The 26,986-nt window shown below is 47.2% G+C and overlaps 1 protein-coding gene across 1 annotated transcript in view; it reads right to left on the minus strand.

Annotated features, from left to right (window-relative positions):
- The window catches only part of LOC113995133 (exocyst complex component 4), a gene marked incomplete at its 5' end in the record, with an annotated part of 76,931 nt that extends 51,315 nt beyond the window's left edge, over positions 1-25,616 (minus strand). Inside the window, 3 exons of the mRNA XM_027734908.2 lie at positions 450-605; positions 7,076-7,212; positions 25,365-25,616. Of these exons, the coding sequence (XP_027590709.2) occupies positions 450-605; positions 7,076-7,212; positions 25,365-25,616 (545 nt within the window). The remainder of the gene's footprint in view (positions 1-449; positions 606-7,075; positions 7,213-25,364) is intronic.
- Between the last annotated feature and the right edge of the window lie 1,370 nt (positions 25,617-26,986).

Below are 26,986 nucleotides of genomic sequence, written 5' to 3' on the forward strand. Positions count from 1 at the left end.
ATCTCTGGGAATTAAACCCAATCCTTTCTTTCCTTCCCCAATCTCAGCCACTCCCCTGACTGGGATCACAGGCATGATTCCTCGAATAGCCTTGTCTGAACAACAGAGTGGAGCAGAAATCACACCAGGAGGGGTTTAGGTTGGATATTAGGGAAAATTTCTTCCCAGAAAGGGCTGTCCAGCCCTGGCAGTGCTGGAATCCCCATTCCCGGAGGGATTTAGCAGCCATATGGATGTGGCACTTGGGGACATGGGTCAGTGGTGGCCTTGGCAGTGCTGGGGAAACATTTGGACTAGATAATCTTAAAACCTTTTCTATTTTCCAAATGATTCCACATTTGGGGACACCACAGCTACGAAAACACCCACAAATCCTTTATTTCCAGCGGGAAACGCTTTCCAGAGGTTTCACCTCGAAACCCCTTCCCCGGCTTCCAAATTTATTTTACCTTATGAAGTCTTCCTCCTCCTCCCTCTTGGGTCTCAGCTGCTTGGGCTGGGCCATGTTGCTCCAGTTGGGCAGGGATTTCAGGAGCCTGCTGATGTCGTCGTCCTTGGCCCAGGACGCGCTGATCACCAGCTTCTCGTCCGACTGCACGATGGTCCTGGGGGGGGAAAACCAGCCCCAAACACGTCACTGGGCTTCAGATCAACTCATCAACCCCCCCTGTCACACATCAATTAGGCAGCAAGGAAGGGATCTGAGGTGGAATTCTGCCAGGATGAGACAACACAGGTGGGCAGGACACGAAATTCTCTTAAACTCGGAACTCTTGGTGCACTTTGAGAGAGCCCTTGAAGGGAAAAAGGGCCAAGTTCTCCCCAGCCTTGAAATCATGCAGCTTGTGATGTTTGACACAACTGCAGGAGGGGTCATTTGGTGTCCCCCAGGCCTGTTTGTTCCCTGCAATCCCAGCTGAGCTGACACGTTGGGACTCTCCAATGTGGAGTCCTGCCCAGGAATTCCTGGGTGGAATCCACACACACCAGCTGGTCCAGGCCTGGAGCACTGGAGGGGAATGAAGCATCCAGGATCTTCTTTCCAGTCATCCCAAACATCAGATAACAGAGATTTCAGCTAAATCCTATGGGTGAAACCCCATCAGAGATCACAGCACATTCCAATTAGGAATATTAAACTTTCCCTGTTCAATGTTTTTGGCAGTGGAACTAACCTGAGTTCCTGACTGGCAATCTGAGGAGACAAACGGGATGCTGTGTTTGGAGGAGTCAATTATGAACTTTAAGAACCTTATTTCCAGCCCCCTGCCACGGGCAGGGACACCTTCCACAATCCCAAATTTCTCCAAGCCCCAACCTGGCCTTGGACACTTCCAGGGATGGGGCAGCCACAGTTTCTTTGGACTTTTGAAATGGAAAACAGTGGGGAAAAAAGGCTTTGAGACAGGAGCCAACACTGACCCACCTGGAACAGAGCAGATCAATTCTTTCCCCACTCATCACTCCCTTCCCCAAGAAAACAACCCCTGCTCAGGAACCACACAGGGCTGGTGACAATGAATTTGTCACATGCACTTACACATAAATTTTCCTTCTTTTCAAGTTCTACGTTCAATCTGTCACAGACAAAAGAGGGAATTTTGTTTCCAGCCACACAAGACCTCGGTGGCAACATTTGCTCTTGGCCTTCTGCTCCTTTCAGGAACTTGGTGTTTTTCCACTTAGGGGGAAAAAAAAAAAGGTCTCTTTTTTTTTTTTTTTACCTCAGTGATAACAGAATGAGGGGAGAAAAGCTCTCCACCAGCAACTCTGACATCTGACATGCAAAAAATCTGAATTTGATGATATCTGGCCATTTCTCTGCCAAGGCAAGACAACTGTTCCATTGGATGTATCAGTGCTTTGTCCTCTCCACATTTAAATGACTGAAGGACAGTTCCCTTCCCTTGGGAGGCTATTTCACAGTTGAACAAACCTAACTCTTGGATAAAAAAAAAACCAACAAAACCCTCCTGATACTGTGCTTTATTGTGTTTCATTTGACTCAGTTCCATCCCACTGCTCCCTGAGATTTCCCTTTATGGCCTCAGCTCTCACCACTCCCACTGTTTGGTCTCCTCAGTTATTTACAGCCTTCTCGTAGCCCTTCGGTTGTCCGTGACTCCAAGACATTTTGGGGAGTCTCCTGATGGATTTATAGGGAGGACAGAGCTCCCTCTCTGTGTTTTAGGATCCTCATTATCCCCCATCCTCTAAATTCCTGTTGCTTTGTGGAGTCAGTGCTGGGGGAGGGCAGAGGGGAGGATGTTTGGCTGCTGCAACAAGCTGCAAACTCAGCTTGGACTCCTGGCTTTTCTAAGAGAGTTTTCCAAGGGTCTAATCCACGTGACTCCCACTTTTCTCACCTCCTGGTGACGTGGTTCTCATGGGTTGTCACAGAATCATGGAATGGTTTGTAGTGGAAAGGACATTAAAGCTCATCCAGTCCCACCCCCTGCCATGGGCAGGGACACCTTCCCCTATCCCAGGTCGTTCCAAGCCCCATCCAACCTGGCCTTGGACACTTCCAGGGATGGGGAATCCTCTCTGGAGCCCTCACAGCCAAATTCTCCATGGAAATCAATAGGGAGCTTCAAAAAGTAATCCAAGCTGGGACAATTAACATGTCCCTGGGAATTATATCTCCACGTGTATCCCCTGGGAATTATATCTCCACGTGTATCCCCTGGGAATTATATCCCCCTTCTCTCCCATGGCTGCAACAGCTCCTAGTTTTTATTGGCAGGCTGGTTTTCCTCCAACCCCCCCCCCCCCATTAAGGAGATGTTAAATAGGGTGGGACATCCCCAACCTCCATCAGACACCCAGTTTTCCCCACCAATTCCAGCCGCCTTTTCCCACACCTTTTCCTTCCAGCATCTTCCAGCCAGTTTTTGACCTCCAGAACTTCCATCCGTGTCAGTCCTAAATCAGGTCCTGGAGTAAATCATCCCAAGGCAGGATGAGAGGTTTTGCTACAGCTCAAAATGCTTCCTTTCCAACTCCCACCTCCTCCTCCTTCTCCCAAACTCCTCAGTCATCATTCCTGCTGTTCCAATGAGGAATGCTGGGTTATCCCTGGCTGGATCCAGGGGCTCCATCACTCAGCAGGACAGAGGAGGGGGAAAATAAGATGGGAAAAAACTCTCATGGCTCGAGCTTTTAATTGTGGGACAGACATATATTTTGGAATATCAGCTTGGGCCAGCTGTGTCCCCTTCCCAAAATCCTGCCTTCTGGTGAGGGGGAATGTTGGAGAGATACTTGTGGCCAAAACACTGGTGTGTGACCAGCACTTTTCCAGCTCCAAATGGAAAAAATTAACTCCATCCATGGAGAAAATTAACTCCATCCCAGCCAGATCCAATGCAGGGTCACCTGCTTAACCAGTGACATGGTCACCTCATTAATCCCCAGCTCTCTGGGCCAAGGAAAATGCCATATTTTGGAATGATTCCTTTCTCTTCCCATGGCCAAGGTGATGTTTCCATGCTGAGCTCTGCTCAGTTAAAAATCCCAGATTTAAAATCCCAGGTACCTCCAGCCTGAGAGACACAAATCCTGCCCCAAAAAGAGCCAAACCCACAACTTAAACCCCCCAGAATTTAAAGCAAGAAGGGGAAGATGCCAACAAGAAGCAGCATTCCCTGGGGGAATCAAGAAATCCTGTCTGCCCACAGACCCCACGTTTTTGGATGAATTAATCTGCTCCTCGTTTCCTTATCAATTAAAAAAAAAAAGGGGGGTTTAGATTTATTTTGCCTGGCTGGAAAGCAGGAGAGATTTCCAGTCAGGTTTGGTTTTTTATTATTTCCCCTGTTTTGAGAGATCCAAGCCCAGTTATTTCCCACTGCACAAATTTAGGCTGAGTCCAGCTTGGTCACCACAAGCTGATGGAGAGAGCTGAGCACCTCCAGAGGGTTTAAGTCACTTTTTAATAGGATGAACCACTTTTTGGGGGCATCCACCTCTTTTCAGAGACTAAAAAAAGGCTCGTTTGGGTGAGGGATGCCTTTACTCAGAGCCTTCAAACAGGCTGAAAAATGTGCAAGATGATGGTTGCTCAAGGGAGAGAGGATGAAGATGAGGGTGGACACACAGGGTGGAGCCTAAAGCTGACAACGAAATAACTAAATATTGGCCAATTCCTGCAGAAAGACACGGGAAAAGATTAGTTTTAGCACTCAAGGTTGTCTGAGAAGGGTGTTGGAAAAGGTGAAGAAGCAACTGTGAACTGGTCAGGGTTCTCCCTGTCCCTGTGACACCTTGTATGGCCTTTTAGTGCCTCCCAAAGCCTCACAAAACTGGTTTTATCCCACAAGGAGAGCCACTTCCACAGGAATCTGCTGAAGGGTGGGGGCTGGACAAGGCTGAAGAAAAGCACTGCCAGCACAGCAGGAGGTTCTGGGGCTCTATCTCCCATTTTAATTGACATTTTCATCCCCAAGCCCTCTTATGGATTAGCTGGAAAACATTTGTTTGTGTCACGTTGAAATTGGAATTTGGATGGATGTGTAACTTTGCAGGAGACACCTCACCTCCATTAAACACAAAACTTCTGGAATTCCTCATCCATTAAAACGTGGAATCCCGGGGTTGCTACTTAGATAAATGTCCAAGCCATTCATATCCAGCCCTGCTGGGTTTCCCTTTTCATAATCCCTAAGGAATAGGAGCCAAATGGGACTCGGACACGGACAATCCCAGCTGTGCCTTTCCTGGTGTTGTTCCTTCCAGTCCTTCCTGAGCTTCTCCACAAAGAAAATCTCCCTTGGAGGAGCCTCTCCTTGAGCACATTTCACTCATTTTTGTCCATATTCCCCTTGAAGAAACACAGGGGGAAGGAACCAATGCCACGTGCAAATCCTACATCCCCAGGCTTCCCAAATTCCCACTGCCTTGACATCCCAAGAAGAGACGCTCCCTTGCTCCGGGAGATCAGTTCCCAGCTCTGATAAATCAATTTATCCGGATTTTACGCAGCTAAAAATAACCCTCCCTCCACTAAATTTCGAGATTTGCCCAGCTCAGCTCCAAGGAAAAACCCTGGAGCAGAGGGTGAGGCTGCCTGGAGCCGTAGGGATCCGAGATCCCTGCAGAGGGCACAACATCCCTGCGGATGGAACCGCCCAGCAAAACCTGGGAGCTTGCTCTGCTCCTCCACATCATTTGAAATGGATATGGATTTCTATTTCTATTTTCACTCGCTCATTTGCCAGCAGCAAAAACGAGAACATTTCCTGTTTCTCCTCCTCCTCCCGCTTGTAATCAGGAGATCACCAAATTAGGCCCGGCCTAATTACTCCCTCAGCAGGTGCCAAAGCCAGGAATGGCACCAGCAAAAAAAAAACAAACCAGGAAGGAAGGAAGGACCTTGGAGTTCAAGCCAAACAAATCACATCTATTGTCTGGCTCCAGGCAGCAAAGTTTTCCTATAAAAAAGGAACATTTTGGACAATGGCCCACGGGCAGGGAGCAATTCCTGTGAGAGTTCAGGCGAAGTTTATTATTAATAATAATAACGAGCTGCTCAGCAGATGAAGCTTTTCCTCAATGAAACCAGGCAATGGGAAAGAATTCCTTGCTCAGGAAACACAAGGGGCTTTTTCAGCTTCCCCCTGCCACGAGCAAGCCCCAATTAGCCATTAAGGGGATTATGGAGAGCAGCAATTACTGCCCACATTTAGTGGCTTTCAATGGCACTATTTATCCCTGCATGATCCTGGTGCTCCTCTCCAGGGAGAGGGCCATTTTACAGCTGGAATACTGGGATGGACAGAGAAGAAGGTATTTATTGACAGTGACACAGGAAAACTGTGATAAATCAAATACCCAAAGGGCTTCAAGGGAACAACCCCATGTCCAGTGGGATCACGCTGCCTTCGGCTCCCACACCGTGGCCAGGGAAGAAGTTAGAGATGGATCATCCCTAAAATGCTGATGAGCAAGGAGGGAGCATTTGATGGCCCCCCTGAAAGAGTAAATTTACAGAATTGTGTTGGGAGGGGTTCACAAAACCCAGTGTGTGTGGATTTACAGGGTTATTAATCCCCAGAATCAGAGAATCCTAGAAATGTTCCAGTTGGAAAAGTCCTCTGAGATCATGGAGTCCTCCCACTCCCCCAGCACTGCCAAGGCCACCAATGACCCACATTCCCAAATGCCACATCCACATGGATTTTAAATCCCTCCAGGGATGGGGACCCCACCACTGCCCTGGGTAGCCCCTTCCAATGCCTGACCACCCTTTCAGGGAAGACATTTCCCCTGATTATCCAATCTAAACCTTCCCTGGTGTAACTCAGAACCATTTCCTTCCCACACTGAAATTCCTGCAGTGCCATGAGACCCGAGTACCCAGATCTCAACTTAATTAATTCAAATTGAGCTGAATCCCTTGCAAATGCTCCAGTGAAGAACCTGATTTGCTTCACAAGAGAGTAACAGCCACAAACAGCTGTTTAGTTTAAAGATGGGACTTCATACTCTCAGTTTGCAACCTGAGGTGACCTTTTATCACAGAGTCACAGAGTGGTTTGGGTTGGAAAGGACCTTCAAGACCATCCAGTTCCAACCCCGACACCTCCCACTCTCCCAGGTTGCTCCAACCTGGCCTTGGACACTTCCAGGGATCCAGGGGCAGCCACAGCTTCTCTGGGCAACCTGTGCCAGGGCCTCCCCACCCTCAGTCAAGGATTTCTTCCCAATCTCTAATCTTCCTACTCTCTGTCACTTTGAAGCCATTCCCTGTGTCCTGTCCCTCCCTGCCTTGTCCCAAGTCTCTCTCCAGCTCTGCTGGAGCCCCTTTAGGCCCTGGAAGCTGCTTAAGGCAAGAGCTGGACTAGTTTCCAAGCTCTACCACCACTGTCATCCACACTCCAAGAGCCTAAACCACGGTGTGATGTGGATAAAGCCGAGACCCTCCACGGGATCCTTATTTCAGCTTTTTTCCCCCGCCTGGAAAGAAACCTCCGTGACCATCCCGGCACAGGCGATTCCAGAAGCGACTCCTGCCTTCCCAGGGCAAAATCCCAACACGCCAAGAGCAGGTGAACTGGTCTCCAAGCCTTGGTACCTGTAGGCCAGGGTGCAGGTGTCCTTGTACTCCTGGAGCTTCACGCACACCATGTTGAGGAACTGATCCGAGTACGCGCTCAGGTCGTGCATCAGGTTCATCAGGTCCTGCACCGTCTTCTCCACGATCACTGTGCTCTGGGAAAGGGAACAGAAGCCAAGGGATTGATGCCTCAAAGCTTTCTGTTGTTTGTTTTGGTTTTTTTTTAACTTCTGTAGATTTTAGAAGTAGTTGTGTAGTGACTGTAGATTTTAATGTCGCTGTATTACATCCCTTACCCTTAACACAGCAGTTACACATCCCCAACTCTGTTACCCCACCCCATATCAATCCTTCTGAATTCCCTCAGCTACTCTTGTAGCTTATCAGGAGAAGGATCTGTCCAGGATCTTCCAGGATCCTCAGGAAGACCCAGAAGGATCTTCCAGGACCCTCAGGTGACAACAAACCTCTTGGGTTGGACGTGCAACCATACAAGGAGGAATCAAACCTGGTCTCGATCCAGCTCATCTCGGTTTCTTTACGGAACTCAACATTAAAAAAAACACAAACAGCTTATAAATCCACAACTTCATGTAACAACTTAAAAATCTACAACTTCATGTAACACCTTAAAAATCCACAGCTTCATGTAACAACTTAAAAATCTACAACTTCGCATTAAAAGACAAGGCATTGCTGGTTTCTACGTGGCTTCTCCCACTTATTTCTGCTCCCTGCAACATGAGAAGCCTGCCAATGCCTGGATGTCACAATGAAACCTTTGGATTTTGGAATAAACCCTTTGGATTTCAGGGAAACACAAAGCCACCGGGATGATTAAAAAAAAAAAACGGGAGGGGCGAAAAAGGGAAATTACCATATGAAAGGAGGCACTGCCAGACACTTTAAGGGCTATTTTTCTGGGACATCTTAGCCTCTTCCAAAGCAATCCTGACACATCTGCCCGAGCCTCTGGGGACACTCTGTGTTGCCAGGACAGCTGGATTCGTTAGCAGGGCCGGGGGAATCCTCTGAAAGTCGGCGCCGGGAAAATGAAAGGCAGCGCTCGTGTTATCCCAGAGTTACAACCCAGTTGCCTCTGACCCATCCGGGTTCATTAAGAGCAAATGGATGTGATCAAAGGATAATTTCGTGGCGAGACACTTCAATGGAGGCTTTAAAAAAAACCCAGCAAACCCACAGTAACAAGGAGGCTCAGCCACGGAACAACGCGGGTCCCCTCGCAGCTGACACAGGATAAGCAGACCTGGAGATGTTGTTTCAATAATTCCTTTGGGATTATTGGCTCATGCGAGTTTTCCAAAGGACTGGATTCATTTACAGCAGGAGAGCACTCCAGGTAAAAGAGTCCAGCTGGAGGGGAGTTTGTAAAGATCCCTTAAAATGCAGTTTCAGGACAAGGAAGTTGGTTCCCAACCATCCTCGACACGTGGAAGTTCAAAACAATGGGTCAAGGCTACACAAACTTCCAGGTTTTCATGGAATGGTTTGGGTTGGAAGGGACCTGAAAGGTCATCTCTTTCCACTCCCTGCCATGGGCAGGGACACCTTCCACTATTCCAGGTTGTTCCAAGCCCCGTCCAACCTGGCCTTGGACAATTCCAGGGATTCAGGGGCAGCCACAGCTTCTCTGAGAAATTCATTCCAGCCCCTCCTCGCCCTCCCAGCCAGCAATTCCTTCCCAATATCCCACCTATCCCTGCCCTCTGGCACTGGGAAGCCATTCCCTGTGTCCTGTCCCTCCAGGCCTTGTCCCCAGTCCCTCTCCAGCTCTCCTGGAGCCCCTTTAGGCCCTGCCAGGGGCTCTCAGCTCTCCCTGGACCCTTCTCTTCTCCAGAGGAATCCCCCCAGCTCTCCCAGCCTGGCTCATTCCCCCAATTTCCAATTAAACTGAGCCCCCTTTTCCAGCCTCTCAGGTCAGAACCAGCCAACCTCTCCCTCTGTGGTTTCCCACACCGTGCAGGACACGGATTTAACTCTGGGCTGCAACTCAGCTCTTCTTCCCTGTCCTGAGTGACCACTGGGGGCTGATTTTCACTCACAGCAACTGATTTGTCCCAGCAGAAACTAATTTTGCCACCACCAAGACAGAATAATGTGGAGGTAACTCCACATGGAAAACTTTTTCCAAGGAGAAATTCTCCACTCCATGATCTGCCCTACAGAGCAACTGGACTTGATGGTTGTGACACTTCTTCTCTTCAGAAATAAGCCCAGAAAAAGGGAAAAAAAATCCTTTTCTTTGTGACCTCCTGAATACCTATGGCTTTGGAATACTTTCCAAGCTCCTGATTTCCTTTATCCCAACCTTCCAAGGCAGAGCTCCAAAGCAGATGGGAGCTGAAGATGGGTCAGAGCAGAGCATAAATGAGCTTTGTGTTTTTTAACAGTGTAATTACCCACACTAACAGTTTGGGGTCCTGGATCCTCCATCCCTGAGAGGCTCCAAATCAGGCACAGGTGCCTCCCTGAAAGATTCCGGAGTCAGGGATTTGATGAAGGAATTGCCGGGTGAAGAAATCACCGGGTGAACTTCCAGGGCTGATTGTGCTGCACATCTCACATGTATTTATTCTGATTTTGAGCTCCAAACAACTCCATGCCCAAGTTATGCTTAAAAAAACCCCCAGCCAACAAAAAAGCACCTTCCCATCCCAGGAGCTCTGGCCCGGGAATATCTCAAAGCAGTGGAATTTTGATTCTCCAGAGCCAGCAAAGCAAAAATGTCCACTCAAAACACACCGAAACTATCTCGAGCTCCTGAATTCCCCATGGCAAACCAGGAATTCCCAGCACACCAACCCTCACAGCCAGCGTGCCCAGGAGATTCCCAGCAGGACAAAAAGGGTTGGATTCAATGGGAAGGATTCAATGGATTCAATTAAGGTGAAGGTTGGAAAGGACCTCTCAGATCATCGAGTGCAACCACCAACCCACCGCTAAACCACGTCCTCAGGTGCCACATCCACGTGGTTTCTGAACACTTCCAGGGATGGTGATCCCACCACTTCCCTGGGCAGCCCATTCCCGATGCTTCACATCCCTAAAACCACCAAGAATCCCCCTGCCAAGGTGGTCCCACCTCCAAAAATCACAGCCTGGAAGTATCCACTGGAGGAGACACCATTCCATAGTCTTCAAACCACCAAACACACATCCCTGATCCCAAGCTGACCCCGGTTACAAGCTCAAAAAGCAGGGAATAGACAAGTTATCACTTGGATAAGGATTTATTCCCAGTGCAGTGCAGATGAGCAGGGAAGGAAAAATCTGGTTGCCCACAGGGGGGAAAGTTTGTGCCAGTCCCACCTTCCAGCCCTTATTTTCCTCTCCCATCTGAGGCTCTGGCACTTGAGACATTTAAATTCTCCTGGAATGATGCAGCAGTAACAGCATAATAAGGAATATCAGTGCCTTGGCAGGGAGATGGACTGGATAATTTAGCAGCTCTTCTGGATCTCTGATCCTGCTGAGTTCCAGGGCTGTTATTAAAGGCATTTTTTAAGGGATTTTAATTTACTCCTCTAAATGGATTCCCATCCATTCACTCCCCCCCCCCCAGTGAATGTTGTCAGGGACATTAGGGAGGTGATAAAATAGCTGGAGCTTCCCTGCTGCTTTTAATGTGTTCCATACACAGGGAAAGTCATTAGCTCTTCCCCTTTAATCCACTCTCTCCACAACAGTTTATCACTTCAAAGTGCCAAACACTCTCCCTTTATTAATCCATGGACATTTTTGCAAGGAAAAGGAGGCACAGCCATTCATTGCCAGCATAGTTTGTACCATGAGAGCTCGGCCTTGACATTTCTCCCCCTTCTCCTGCCCAGAATATTCCTACAAGTGGCTCTTCTCCGGGTTTTCCAGGGCTCTCCTGATTAGAGGGAAGCTCCTGGCGAGGTGATAATTTATTTTGTGTGTGGCAAGTGGCAGGTTTTCCCAATCCTTTGTAGTCCTGGCTCTGGAACATCATAGAATCCCAGAATCAGCCAGGTTGGAAGGGACCTCCGAGCTCATCCAGCCCAACCCTTGATCCAACCCCGCCGTGGTTCCCAGCCCATGGCACTGATGCCACATCCAGTCTGTCCTTAAACACCTCCAGGGACGGAGAATCCCCCACTTCCCTGGGCAGCCCATTCCAATGGCTGAGCACTCTCCATGGAAAACATTCCTTCTGATGTCCAACCTGCCCCTGCCCTGGCCCAGCTTGAGGCCGTGCCCTCTTGTCCTACTGCTGGTTCCCTGGAGCAGAGCCCGACCCCCCCCGGCTCCCCCCTCCTGGCAGGGAGTTGCAGAGAGTGAGGAGGTCTCCCCTGAGCCTCCTCCTCTCCAGGCTGAGCCCCCCCAGCTCCCTCAGCCTCTCCTCCCAGCACTTGGGCTCCAGTCCCTTCCCCAGCCTCGCTGCTCTTCTCTGCCCCTGCTCCAGCCCCTCCAGGGCCTTCCTGAGCTCAGGGCCCAGAGCTGGACACAGCACTCCAGGGGTGGCCTCCCCAGCGCCCAGCCCAGGGGCACAAGCCCTGCCCTGCTCCTGCTGCCACACTCTTCCTCAGCCAGCCCAGCAGCCCTTGGCCCTCTTGCCCCCCTGGCCACACTCGGGCTCCTCTTCAGCTCCCTGCCCAGCCCCACTCCCAGCTCCCTTCCTGCCTGGCTGCTCTCCAGCCCCTCTGGCCCAGCCTGCAGCTGCAGGGGCTTCTTGTGGCCAAAGGGCAGGACCCGGCCCTTGGCCTTGGGCAACCTCAGCCCCTTGCAATCAGCCCCTGGATCCATCAGCCTGGCCAGCATCGTTAGCAGCTGCTTCATGAGACAAACTGCACAAACTGCACGTGGGCCACGGAATTAATGATGCTCAGAAACAGCCCATCAGTCCCAGAGCGTTTTAACAAACGTTTGGAGAACAAAACCCATCTGGTTTGTTTTTATGGATACTCCCTGTGCTGGTTTTTGCATTTAAAACACAGTTATCTGTTCAAAATGACCTACTGCAGAGGGGGCAGCCCCGGGAGGGGAAGGCACAGCGACCATGAAAAGAGCAGCTGAGTGAGGAAAAAACAAAAGGATTTGGGAAAAAAAATAGATGGAGAAAAGCTTGGTGGGCTGAGGCCCTGAAGATGATGATGATGTTGTGCCCCTGGATTTGTGCTGTGGACACCAGGGCAAAGACTCTGATGTCTAAATTCACCACACGATGGGCTGAGTTCAGCTGGAACTCAGGCAAATGTAAGAGATCACCACAAAACAAGTGACCCCGTTGCACTTCCCAGTTCCCCAGGATGAGCATTTCCAGTCCTCTGAGCTCCTGGCCAGGAGGACAAACAGTTGTTTGTCCATGAGCCCTCAGCAGTTTAACAACCAGCTGGAAGGAATTCGGGATTTATGGCAGAGCCAAGCCCTGAGCGACGGCAAAACCACCTTTCCAAAACACAGCACAGGCAGTTGTTGCCCTTTCCCCCCAAATCCCATTCTAGGAGGCAAAAAACCCCCACCAAATTTTAATTTTAGGAAGCTCTTGTCATTATGCAAAACTTCCTAAGCTGGAAATTAAGAAAAGAGAATTGTCTCTTGTCCTGCCACCGGAAGCAGAGGGTTAAAAAAATCTCTCATTTCATTAATTCTGATGGTTTTCTTTTTTTTTGCAGTTACTCTGGTGGCATGAGCAGGGTTCAAACTGACCAATTTAATGTTTCTGCACAAACTAGGAAATGAAAACCCCCCCCTTGCCCTGTCCCTCCAGGCCCTTGCAGTGCAAAGGTAAAGCCTGAATTCCACATGTCAAGGGCACCTTTCCTGCATTCCCACCCCAACTTTGCTGCCGTGGGATTTCATCAGGGCTTTCCCAAACACCTGAACATTCATCCAAAAAACCAAATTAAACTCAAAGAAGCAACAGATGAGTCCGTTACACTTCCCAGTTCCCCAGGATGAGCATTTCCACTCCCCTGAGCTCCTGGCAAGGAGGACAAACAACTCCATGAGCCCCTCAGCAGTTTAACAACCACCTGGAGGGAGCTGGGGATTTGTGTCGGAGCCAAGCCCTGAGTGACAGCAAAACCACCTTTCCAAAACACAGCACAGGCAGTTGTTGCCTTTTCCTCCCCAAATCCCACTCTAGCAGGCAAAAAAAAAAACCCCAAAACTGTAATTTTTAGGAAACCCTTGTCATTATGCAGAACTTCCCAATTTGGTCTCTTGTCCTGCCACAGGAAGCAGAGGGTTAAAAAAAATCTCTCATTTCATTAATTCTGATGGTTTGCTTTTTTTGCAGTTACTCTTGTGGCACAAGCAGGGTTCAAACTGACCAATTTAAGGGCAGCTCAGGGTGCCTGTGCACAAATCAGGGAATGAAACCCCCACTGGGTGAGTTCATGATGAGGGATGAGCAGTAACAGCCACCCCTCAACCCCCGGGCAGCGCCGGAACGAGCGGCTCCCGCTCCGCAAATGCATCCATAGATCTTCCCTTCCCGTGTGGAACTGGGACATGGTTTCCTGCCAGCCCCATCTCCCCTTCCCAGGCAGATGGCTCCCTGCAGCCCATCTCCCAGAGGCCTCCCAGGCAGTTCTGGATGGCCGGGAACGAGCCTGTTGTTCCACCCGTTATTTCCCTGCGCTAACGACAGCGGAGTCCTCGTCCTGTGAATAAACCCATTTAGGGAGCAGAGGAAGCCAAACTTGGCACCAGCAGAGCAGGGATAGAGCCATCCACAAAACATTCCTCTATTAACCAAACAGCAGCACTTCCAAACCCAGCGGGGTCACGGCAAAGCCCTGCTGGGAAACAGAAATTAGCTCCGAATGGAGATCATTTGTCTCCTGGATGTTGTCATATCTGTGAGATCTCCCCTGCTCGGAGGAGGGACACTGCCAGCCAGCGATGGGGATGAATTCCAAGCTTTTCTGGAAGGCAGGTGGCACTGGAGATCCCTCCCGTTGTCCCCTTGCCTCTGGCAGAGCGCTTGGAAATGCCAGAGAGAGCGGAGAAGAAATTAATCTCCAACGTCAAGATGCTGCAATTAATGGCAGCAAATTTCACTCAGTTCCTCACAGAAGTAGCTCAGTTACCACCAGGTTACCACTCAGTTACTGCTTGGTTGGAGTTTTGGTTCATTCCTACGTAGGACAAACATTTCCCTTCTCATCCAGAAAAAACAGGGCCAGGAACGACGGGGAACAGGCATCAAACAGTGAAGAAACGGGACCATCATCCCATTTGGAATTTGCACAGGGCAGGAAGCAGCTGGACATTTTGGGATGGCTACTGAGTAAAAAATATGGAATTTTTTTAGAAGAAAAGAGTAATTTTAAACATTAAGTGGTTAAAAGGGGAGATGTTTTACTGCAACACAGGGTCAATCCATATTTATGCATCTCCCACTCCAGCAGCACAAAGCAGGTTGAGGATGTGGCTGCATTCCAAAAGGAATTTCCTCCACTCCCCTCCAGGTGAAGAGACAACCGAACACCCTTGAGAAATTTAATTTGTTTTTGGCCAAACACTTGTCTCAGAGCAGGATCTCTGTTGCACAGAACACCCTGCCTGAAAAAGAGAGGACATTTTCACTCCGTGTCCCACTCACCCACGAGCCACCTCCCTCCCCAACACACCTCCAGCTGGAGGGATTTGTTCACTCAGTCAGTGCTTCCTTGGAGTTTTGGTTTATTCCTACGTAGGACAAACATTTCCCTTCTCATCCAGAAAAAACAGGGCCAGGCACGATTTGATCCCATTGGGAATTTGCACAGGGCAGGAAGCAGCTGGACATTTTGGGATGGCTACTGAGTAAAAAATATGGAATTTTTTTAGAAGAAAAGAGTAATTTTAAACATTAAGTGGTTAAAAGGGGAGATGTTTTACTGCAACACAGGGTCAATCCATATTTATGCATCTCCCACTCCAGCAGCACAAAGCAGGTTGAGGATGTGGCTGCATTCCAAAAGGAATTTCCTCCACTCCCCTCCAGGTGAAGAGACAACTGAATACCCTTGAGAAATTTAATTTGTTTTTGGCCAAACTCTTGTCTCGGAGCAGGATCTCTGTTGCACAGAACACCCTGCCTGAAAAAGGGAGGACATTTTCACTCCGTGTCCCACTCACCCACGAGCCACCTCCCTCCCCAACACACCTCCAGCTGGAGGAATTTGTTCACTCAGTCAGTGCTTCCTTGGAGTTTTGGTTTATTCCTACGTAGGACAAACATTTCCCTTCTCATCCAGAAAAAACAGGGCCAGGCACGATGGGGAACAGGCATCAAACAGTGAAGAAACGGGACCATCATCCTATCTGGGGTTTGCACAGGGCAGGAAGCAGCTGGACATTTTGGGATGGCTACCGAGTAAAAAATAGGGGAATTTTTTGGGGAGAAAAAAGGAATTTTAAACATTAAGTGGTTAAAAGGGGAGATGTGTTACTGCAACACAGGGTCAATCCATATTTATGCATCTCCCACTCCACAGCACAAAGTAGGATGAGGGAATTTTTTTGGGAGCAAGATCAGATGGAAAAGAAAACCAAGCCCAGATCCGGGCCCAAGTTGCACAACAAACCCGCCCTTTGTGCTGCCATGAACTTCCCAACTGGCTGCTTCCCAAATTCCCATCCATCCCTCCGGAGTCCAGGACAAAAAGGGAAAGGGTTCTCTCACAAGCTGGACCTGGAGGTGAGTTTTAAGGAACCCCTTCAAGCAGTTGAATGTACAAAATAAATCAGTGTAGGGATGGGAACCGATGTCCTGCTCCCTCCTGGCCTGATTTTGGGTTGTGTCCTCCTTGTGTATCAACACCAATCCTCAATGTGATCACTTGTTGATCTCCAGTCTCATTATTTTGGGTTTTTTTTTATGATTTTTAATGGATGGAAAATTCTCCTCTGGAGGATGAAGCCTCATGCTACCACAACTCAACTAAAGAAGGCAAGTGAGGAAGAATCCAGAAATAACCTTAAATTACAGTTATAAATATATATTATAATATATAATATTGAAAACAAATAGATAAATAATAAAAATATAATATAAAATATAATATACTCTATTATAACAATATTAATTATATTTTAATAATATAATTTTGAAATATATAATATTATATATTATAATTATATATATAAAGTATTGTATATATTACATATAATTCATATATAATTATAATTTAATTGTAATTTTTATATATCTCATTATAATATATAATATATAATCATATATAATGTATAATATATAATATACAATTTTAATAATTTTAATCATAATGTTATTTTAATATATTATATATATTTTATATATTTAAAATATATAATATATATAAAATATATATAAATATATAATATATTTATTATATATTATATATATTATATATATTATATATAATATATAAAAATATATAATATATATTATATATATTATATATAATATATATAATATATAATAGATTATGTATATATTATATATAATATATATTATAATAATATATAATAATATAATATATAATATTATAATAATATATAATATTATATATTATGTAATATATATGTATATATGTGTATATATAAAAATATATAATATATATTATATATATTATATATTATATACTTTATATATTATATATAACATATTATATATAATATATATAATATATAATATATATAATATATTCTAATATATTATATATATTATATATTATATATAATATATATAATATATTATATATATTATATATAATATATATTATATGTAAAATATATATTTATAATATACATTATGTAATATAAATAATAAAAATATAAAATAAATATATAATATTAATAATACAAGAAAAGCAAAAGAAAAGCCCCAAATCTTTCAAAAAACATGTGGGTTTTTTTTTCCCAGCCCAGGGAACTCGGGGGGAGCTGCTGCTGAGGCTGCTGCTGTTCCTGTCACCAGGGGTGGGATGCAGATGAATGCCCAGATTGTCCTTTCCTCTTCCAAATGAGTGATGCAGCCATTCCATGGAGCTGATGGGACAGATCCCATCTCACTCCCACGGACAGGACCCTCCACCGACTCCGAGGTCAGGCCAGATCGGAGTCGAGGACCCTCAAAAATTCAATGCCCTTCAATCCTCTCCTGTCTTCACCTTTTCCAATAACCAGCAGCTAATTAATTAAATAAATTCCAGTAGAATTGTATCATTGACTATGTTTTCATGTGCTCTGCAAGGTCCCTGAATAGTTTAATTAAAGAGCCCATCCCAGTGGTTGAAATTCCCTGGATCAGCTCCACGATGACCAGAATTGGGGAAACCCCAAAGCTTCACCATGTGAGGGAAAAACTTTCCCCTCCTGCACAGGGAAGTTCATAGAAAGCAAAAAAATAAAGCACAAAAGCAGGTAATTTTTTCAAAAAATCACTCCACAACAGCAGGTAATTGGCAAAAAAAATCACTTTTCTGGCAGCTTTGTGTGCAGGAGCAAAACTGTAATTTTATTGGATTTTATTTTTCAAACTTCCCTGAATATTGTAATTAAAGGGCCCATCCCAGTGGTTGAAATTCCCTGGATCAGACCCACCAGAATGACCAGAATTGGGGAAACCCCAAAGCTTCAGAGTGTGAGGGAAAAACAGGAGCAAAACTGTAATTTTATTTTACAAATTTCTTTGAATATTTTAATTAAAGAGCCCATCCCAGTGGTTGAAATTCCCTGGATCAGCCCCACCATGACCAGAATCTGGGACCCCTCAAAGCTTCACCATGTGAGGGAAAAACTTTCCCCTCCTGCACAGCGAAGTTCACAGAAAGCAAAAAAATAAAGCATAAAAGTAGGAAATTTGCAAAAAAAAATCACTATTCTGGCAGCTTTGTGTGTACAGGAGCAAAACTGTAATTTTATTGGATTTTATTTTTTCAAATTTCCCTGAATATTTTAATTAAAGAGCCCATCCCAATGGTTGAAATTCCCTGGATCAGCTCCACGATGACCAGAATTGGGGAAACCCCAAAGCTTCAGAGTGTGAGGGAAAAACTTTCCCCTCCTGCACAGGGAAGTTCACAGAAAGCAAAAAATCACACCACAAAAGCAGGTAATTTGCAAAAAAATCACTTTTCTGGCAGCTTTGTGTGTGCAGGAGCAAAACTGTAATTTTATTGGATTTTATTTTTTCAAATGGAAAGGGTCTATTTACAGATTAGAAGCAAGAGGGGAAACTTTCCCTTTCCTGTTCTTTCAGATGTTCTTTCAGATGTAAATTAAGGTGCTATGAACCTTCAAATTTATGAGTTTATACACTTTGGGAAGAAACTTCTCCTCTTCCAGGGGAAAACCCACCATATTCCAACTGCAACTCTGCTGGTGAGGTTTGAATTCTCCTGTTGACAAGTCCCTGCCTCCAAAATTCCACTACTCCTCTGCAGCCCTGGCACACACAGATTAAAAAAAAAAATAAAGAGCTTTACACCTTTCTTTTTAACAATAGATTAATGTCCCTTTTGTTCGCCACGATTTTTAAAAGTGCACTTTTAAAATTAAACCTCTGAGAGGGGAGGGAGGCAGAAAAAGCAGCAAGAAAAGGAGGAATAAAAGGCATTTTCGAGCTGGAAGTGCCTCATCCCTCCCCCTCACCACACACAGCGTGTGTGTGTGTGGAGGGAGTAATTATAAAAATGAACTTTGCGTGGAAAAACGAGTTTTATAAGGATTAGTCCTTTGAACAGCTTCAAAAAGAGGATGGATTAGCTCTGACAACTCGATAACGTGGCCATCACTAATTTATAATGGGATGGCTCTTCTCATCCAGCACTTGTGATCAGGAAAAATTCCTAATTTCTAAAATTAGTTTCGAAAACTAGGAATTAAAGAGTTTTTCTTCCTCGACCGAACGGGCCCAGGCTTCAAATAATAAAAATAAGGGAAATAGTGGGAATGGGAAGGAGCCTGGTGAGAACACAGGGAGGTTTTCTGCTCTTGAAGCCATCTATGGCATGGGATGTGAGACTGTGGGATGGATTTGGGATTCATGGAGCAAAACAAGCCAAGGGAAGGGAAAAATATCTGAGTTGTTGTGATAGAGAGACAAAAACTGCAGATGAAAGGTGCAGAGGGTCCAAACCAGCCCGACCAACACCCCAAACTCTACCACTGCTGTGTTGGGAAAAAGCAAGGAATTCGACTTTCCTAGGGAAAAGACAGCTATGGAAGAACTGGGTTTCCCAGAGAAGGTGTGGATGGGTCATTTCTGGAAGTTTTGGTTGCCTCTGGATCCCTGGAAGTGTCCAAGGCCAGGATGGAGCAACCAGGGGTAGTGGGAGGTGTCCCTGCCCATGGCAGGGGGTGGGACAGGATGGGCTTTAAGGTCCCTTCCGACCCAAAACATCCCGTGATTTATGAAAAAAATTCCTGAAGGAATGCTGGGGATGGGATTGATACAAATCTCCTTTAAATGAAGTTTATTGGGCTTTGCCTTTGCAGGCTGTGGATGTTCAGAGCTCCTGGACACCCCAGGCCATCCACCACAGGAACAACCACAGAGTAGGGTTGGGATTAGGGTTTTAAACCAGTTTTAAACGCTGGTTTAAAACTGCAGGAACACCTTGGAAAGAAAAGGAGCTGGAGGGAAAGAGGAAACCTGGGGGAAGTGACACTTCTGTGGTAGCTGGATCTACACTTAATTTTGGGAAAAGCTGCTCTGTCTTCTCATCCCAAGGACCTGCTCTTCTGCCAGGGATGTTTAAGAGGTTGCAAATGAGGAACGTGCAGCTCCAGCTTTAACCAAACAGGAAGGTGACCAGGCTAAGTGGCTTCTGTGGACAGAGAGATAAGAGGGGCTGGGTGTGACACCAGCCCTGTGAGGCAAAATGAGCCCAGTGTCACTGCTGAGGGAGCCTGTTTGAGCTGTCTGGTTGATTAAAAGAATCAGTCAAGGCCTGTGATCGAGGCTGGGGGTACATACATGTGGTTTACTCCCAGTTTCTGGGGGAAAAAAAACAACAGCAAGAAAAAAAAGATAAAAAGAAAATTAACCATGGGGAAGTTTTAGTGATTTTAGTGATCTGTCACTGGAAAGCAGCTGCACAGCCCAGGGTGAGGGTGAACACAGGAAATACCACGACAGCAAAGGCCCCTTCATGGAATCACAGGATAGTTTGGGTTGGAAGGGACCTTAAAGATCATTTAGTTCCACCCCCTGCTGTGGGCAGGAACATTTTCCACTAGCCCAGGTTGCTCCAGTCTCGCCTTGGACACTTCCAGGGATCCAGGGGCAGCCACAGCTTCTCTGGGCAACCTGTGCCAGGGCCCCACCACCCTCACAGACACCTGTTGAGGTAAATAAAAGTTGGTGGGTCCAGGCAGGACCATCATCCGAGACATTCTGCACCCAACTCTCACTGGAAGTGTTCAAGGCCACTTTCTGAGCAACATGATCTAGTGGAAGATGCCCCTGCTCGTTGCAGGGGGTTGGACTAAATGGCCTTTAAGGTCCCTTCCAGCCCAAACTGGTTTATGATTCAATGATTCAGCGCTGAACAAATGAGGGTTACACAGATTTTGGGCAACTCCAACACAAGACTCACCCACCCAAGGAATCACAAAATCACATCATCAGCCGAGTTGGAAAAGCCCTCCGAGATCATCCAGCCCAACCCTTGATCCAACCCCGCCGTGGTTCCCAGCCCATGGCACTGATGCCACATCCAGTCTGTCCTTAAACACCTCCAGGGACGGAGAATCCCCCCCTTCCCTGGGCAGCCCATTCCAATGGCTGAGCACCCTCTCTGCAAAGAAATTCTTCCTGATATCCAACCTAAACCTCCCCTGGCACAGCTTGAGACCGAGCCCTCTTGTCTTGCTGATGGTTGCCTGGGAAAAGAGCCCGACCCCCCCCGGCTCCCCCCTCCTGGCAGGGAGTTGCAGAGAGTGAGGAGGTCTCCCCTGAGCCTCCTCCTCTCCAGGCTGAGCCCCCCCAGCTCCCTCAGCCTCTCCTCCCAGCACTTGGGCTCCAGTCCCTTCCCCAGCCTCGCTGCTCTTCTCTGCCCCTGCTCCAGCCCCTCCAGGGCCTTCCTGAGCTCAGGGCCCAGAGCTGGACACAGCACTCCAGGGGTGGCCTCCCCAGCGCCCAGCCCAGGGGCACAAGCCCTGCCCTGCTCCTGCTGCCACACTCTTCCTCAGCCAGCCCAGCAGCCCTTGGCCCTCTTGCCCCCCTGGCCACACTCGGGCTCCTCTTCAGCTCCCTGCCCAGCCCAACTCCCAGCTCCCTTCCTGCCTGGCTGCTCTCCAGCCCCTCTGGCCCCAGAAGAAACACCCCTGACTGCAGGGATGAAGAGGACAGAGAGACCTCAAACACGGGAGAGTTTCCTTCAGGTCAAACCTGAGCCACATCCGTGGGATGGAAACCTGACTTTGCTTTCCCAGCTCCGAAGAGACAAAAAATAACTGAAAACGTACTGAACGTGCAAGTCACACTTGATTTTTAAACCAAATGGAAGCCCTGCCAGCACAGCTTGGCCTAAAGGCAGGAATTGCTTTTACAGAGCTCCACATCAGCCTCGGCGGAGAATTCACACGCCTGCACGTGGCTGGCACAGGAGCCTTTAAAAGCTCCCACAAAAGGCAGTGACTGCACTAAATGTTCCCCCCCAGAGGAAAAATTATCTAAGGAAATACTGAAAGCAAAAGGGAGATTCAGCCTCTGCGCAGGGAGGTGATTTTGCCTCTCCTTTTAAACCGAAAAAGGAGATTTGGCAAGAAATTCTGCGAGAAGTTGGTGGGTTTGAACCTCTCGACACGTTGGGTGTGCAATGGAAACATAAACAAGAGATAAAAACATCTACAAAGCCCTTGGTTATAGACACCAAAAAAAAAAAAAATAAATTGAAATATGAGGATCAGAACCATGGGTGGTTCCTTAAAATTCTCCTTGAATGGGAAAAACCCAATTGGATCAGCCCTGCCCACTCCTTAATGGATTGTGAGGGCTGGGAGCCAGCCTGGAATGACAACTAATTGGTTTACACTAATTAATAACAACATCCAGTGGCCATCAAAGCATGGAGCCATCACCACTGGGGAGACACTCAGATTCTGGGACCATCCTTCTTCTTAATAAATGCTAATTTGACAGGAAGAAAACATGCCAAAGCTTCCAGGGATGACTCCTTGGAAAGTCACAATCCAGTGATTTCAACTTTATGTGTGGGATACCTGGGAAAATCAGCTCCAGCAAGTCATTATCCTGCAAAACAGCTGCACACTCTGACTTTTGAAGGAGTTTTTTTCATGGATTTTCAGTGGTTGGAGCTTGGCCAGAAAACCCTCACGTGCGTCATCTACACCACACTGAGAAAAGGAAAAACATCACAGGGATGTTTGGGAGGGAAAATCCCACTCAGAGGGGGAAGATTGAAGCAATTTGCATAATTTTGGAGACAGGGCAGTGGAGTTTTAAGGCCAGTATTGGCAGTGACCACCCAGGTGGGAAGATTTATCACCTCGACGTGAACCGTACAAGAACAGGCTGGAAGAGGGTCCTTGTAGCCTCATTTAGGATTGAGTCAAACAATTACAGTCTGGAATTGAATACAGAATAATTCAGAGACAAATTAGTTTTGTGGTTTTTCAGTCACTCTGAAAACTCTGACTTTCTAAGGAGGTTTTTTGATGGATTTTAGGCCATTGGAGCTTGGCCAGAAAACCTTCACGTGCGTCATCTACTCCACACTGAGATAAGGAACAACATGACAGGGATGCTTGAGGGGAAAATCCCACTCAGAGGGGGAAGATTGAAGCAATTTGCATAATTTTGGAGACAGGGCAGTGGAGTTTTAAGGCCAGTGTTGGCAGTGACCACCCAGGTGGGAAGATTTATCACCTCGACATGAACCGTACAAGAATAGGCTGGAAGAGGGTCCTTGTAGCCTAATTTAGGATTGAGTCAAACAATTACAGCCTGGAATTGAATGCAGAATAATTCAGAGACAAATTAGTTTCATGGTTTTTCAGTCACTCTGCAAACAGGTTTACCCAATTTTACATTCAAGGATGGCAGAATGGAAAACGAGCCCAGCAAAATGCAATATTTCCAGAGGGTGATTTTTCTAAAGGATAATCTTTACAGGAACGGGCTGAGGACACGATGGCAGAGGGTGCTACAAAACCTCTTATCTCCAAACTAATTCAGTTCCAAACATGTGCTGATAGTCATCCCCAAGCAGCTTTATCAGCCTGTGCAGCGGGGGCTGATAAATTCTCGAGTCGTGTTCAAATCACAGCGGCGGCTCCGGGCTGGAGGAGCTTCAGAAAGATCCTCAGGATAGCAAAGAGTGGGATGGTTGAACCACAAACCCCTCCAGGAATGCCACAAGGCAGGGAAAAGCAGGGAGAGAAGTGCCAGGTTCACTTACTCCCTGCTCCCCACACTTCCATCCCACCCAGGGGGTGACGAGGCCAAAGATTTCAGGCTCCTTCTGTCGATGCAGAAACAGCCTTTTTATTTCTTGTCTCCATAAAATTAGTGTAGGGAGCTATTTGGGATGATTTGGTGCAAAGAGGCAGCATTTTTTTCTTCTCTTTCACAAAATTACCCTTCTGCAATGTGGGGAACAAGCAGAACTTGCTTGTTGTGACCAAAAATAATTCCAGTTCAAAGCGATCTCCGTCCACCACGAGAAACAAATTCTAGGAACTGGAGGAGAAAATTCCAAGCCATTCTGACTCTTCAACCCCAATGAACTTTAAGGATATATATTGAGATTATAGGATATATTTTCCTGGCTACAAATGAAGCCAGAATCCATATTATTCCATTAAGGATCCCGAACAAATTTCTGAGGTTTACAACTTCCACGGTCCATCCCACACCTGCTGTGCCCAGACAGGCACAGATTTAGTGACTATTAATCCATGAAAAATCCTGGAAACTCCCCAAAATAATAACAGCAAGAACAGTCATTACTATTACTCTATGTAGCCATAAGATACCTGTTTTTTACAGTTATAAACTGGGATAAACCTTAAAAGTGATCAGATAAACCTTGGGAGCTGTGAGCTGCTTCCTTAGAACTCTGCAGGTTTTACCCATGCCTGAAGAGATGATTTTACAGATCAGAGGGAATAATTAAGGATTATAATAATAATAATTAATATTGATATTACTAAATAATAATAATTAAGGGCTAAAAGAGCTTGAAACAAACAACAGCAAGAGTCAGTTCTTTCGTTTCAGTTCCAGGCAACACGTAAAATCCCGAATTCTGGGGTGAGATTCCACACTGTCCTGTTATGCCTGGAGCTGGGATGAGACCTGTGGTTGTTGCTGTTAGCATTGCTCCACACCAGAGCCCAAAAAAGCTGTTTCAAAAGATACTTCTTGTATAAATCCTTGACCCCCAGAGCCAGATCCCTCCCATTCCTCATATCGGAGGGAGCCCCGGAGCTGCCCCGGTGTCACATCAGCCACCAACACCCCGCACTCAGGAGGCAGCAGATCCCACCTCTGCTCCTCCTGGGAGCTGGGAATGTGTGTTTAGTCCCATTACACAGCTCTGTGACTGGCAGGAGTCCCCAGAACTTCTAAGGGAGGAACATGGAAATCTTTCTCCCCAATATCCCACCTATCCCGGGCAGCGGGAAGTGATTTCCCATTGACCTGGCACTTCAGCCCCTTGTCCCCAGTCCCTCTCCAGCTCTCCTGGAGCCCCTTTAGGCCCTGTAAGGGGCTCTCAGGTCTCCCTGCAGCCTTCTCTTCTCCAGGTGAACCCCCCCAGCTCTCCCAGCCTGGTTCCAGAATCATGGAATCCCACGATTGCTTGGGTGGGAAGGGACCTTAAAAACCTCCAGTTCCACCTCTGCCATGGGCAGGGACACCTTCCACTATCCCACGTTGCTCCATCCTGGACTTGGACACTTCCAGGGATCCAGGGGCAGCCACAACTTCTCTGGGAAATCCATTCCAGCCCCTCCCCACCCTCCCAGCCAGCAATTCCTTCCCAATATCCCATCTAACTCTACCCTCTGGCACTGAGAAGCCATTCCCTGTGTCCTGTCCCTCCAGGCCTTGTCCCCAGTCCCTCTCCAGCTCTCCTGGAGCCCCTTTAGGCCCTGCAAGGGGCTCTCAGCTCTCCCTGGAGCCTTCTCTTCTCCAGGGGAACATTCCCAGTTCTCCCAGCCTGGCTCCAGAGTAGAGGAGCTCCAGCCCTGGGAGCAGCTCCAGGGCCTCCTCTGGACTCTCTCCAGCAGCTCCACGTCCCTCCTCACTGGACACAGAGCCAGGTCCTGGCTAGACATGGCCAGTCAGGGATGTGCTGACAGGTCCCTCAGCCCTTACCTGCAGCAGAGGCCTCTGCACCCCCAGGACCTTCATGGTGTCCGCGTTGGCCAAGATCTTGAGCGGGTCCGACGCCTTGGTGACGCCTTCGATCTCCTTGTTGATCTCAGCCAGCACCTGGTTGAGGAAGATGTTCTTGATGTACATGGTGAGGAACTCCCTGAGGGGGCACTGCTTGGCTGGGCCAAGCTCCATGGCAAACTCGATCTCCTGGATAAACCTGGAAAAGAGAAGGGGAACAGTGAACGGTGACTAAACCACGGAGGGGCTTTAAACGTGTCAGCGGGGCCTCTGCCACTCCTGCACCTCAAATCCAAGCCCCAGCTGGGAGGGAATGACTGTGGGCTGTGCCAACATGAGGAAAAAAAGTCCACAAGGTGAGACAAAGACTCAACTGCTGGAGGAGAACAGATAAAATGAGGGAAAATCCACATCCCGAGCACAATTTGTGATGATTTGTTCAAAAAACGTTGACTCAGCTGCTGGAGGAGAACAGATAAAACGAGGGAAAATCCACACCCCAGGCACCATTTGTGATTATTTCTTCAAAAAGCATGGACTGCTGTGTTTGACACCTACTGGAATGATGTTTTTCTACAATCAAAACCCCCCCAGAAACAATTTGGGATGCCAGGAATCCCTTGGAAAAGGCAAATTTCCTCCTGGGGTTGGTCACTCCATTCCCACAGGTGGGTTCCTCATCTCTAAACCAAACAACAGAACGTTCCAGCTGGAAATCACATGGGGGAAAAAAAAGCAATGCATATGGATTATCCTGTTCTCAAGCTGCATTATGCATGCCTGTATTATGGTGTATTTTTATCATCCTCCATTGTTTCACCCAAGGATCCCATTCCCGCTCACACAGATGATCCCGGGAATATTTTAACACCAAATGTTTGCCATCTCCCGCAAAAATCTCTCGATTTCTGCGGTGCCATCTGCTTAACACTTCCAGAAATTACCTCTTTAGTTTCTTCAACTGCATCTGAGGCAAAGAAATAATCTTCCTTTTTAAGTTTTACGCATCGAAATAATTAAGGATTGAGCGTTGGGAGCCAGGACGGATCGAGACTCGCTGTCCAAAGTTGTGCCAGGGGAGGTTTAGGTTGGATAGCAGGAAAAATTCCTTCAGTGGAAGGTGAAGTGGTGGAGTCACAGTCCCTGAAGGTGCTAAAAACCACAGGGATGTGGCACCTGGGGACCATTTCCCCAAATATTTCAACGAGATTTCCTTAATTGTCCGTGATTTTCTCCCTCCCCTTCCCACGCTCCAGAGGAGGCAGCTTCCCCTCAGAGCCCTGACTGAGGAGCTCCTGCCAGTTTTCATGGCATGATTTCCTTCAAATCCGAGCCACTTGCTCCCTAAATCCTCTGCCCTTGGTGACTCCAACAGTCTGGAATGACATTTGATTCCAGGGGGGATCCACCTGCAGCTCAGCTGGAAGATGGTTTCTCCAAAGAGACGGGAACACAAAGTTCTGGCAGCTTTATTCCCCGGATTTCACAGACCAAGAATGGGGATTGTCATATATAAATGAAGTATAAATATAAATATGTTCCTCAGTATAAAACAGGGAAGCAGTGGAGTCACCTGGGAAGAGAGCAGAGCCCCCCACCAG

The sequence above is a fragment of the Pipra filicauda genome, unplaced genomic scaffold, assembly GCF_003945595.2.
Source record: "Pipra filicauda isolate LSUMZ 115617 unplaced genomic scaffold, ASM394559v2 scaffold548_size709544_pilon, whole genome shotgun sequence".
Classification (NCBI taxonomy): domain Eukaryota; kingdom Metazoa; phylum Chordata; class Aves; order Passeriformes; family Pipridae; genus Pipra; species Pipra filicauda.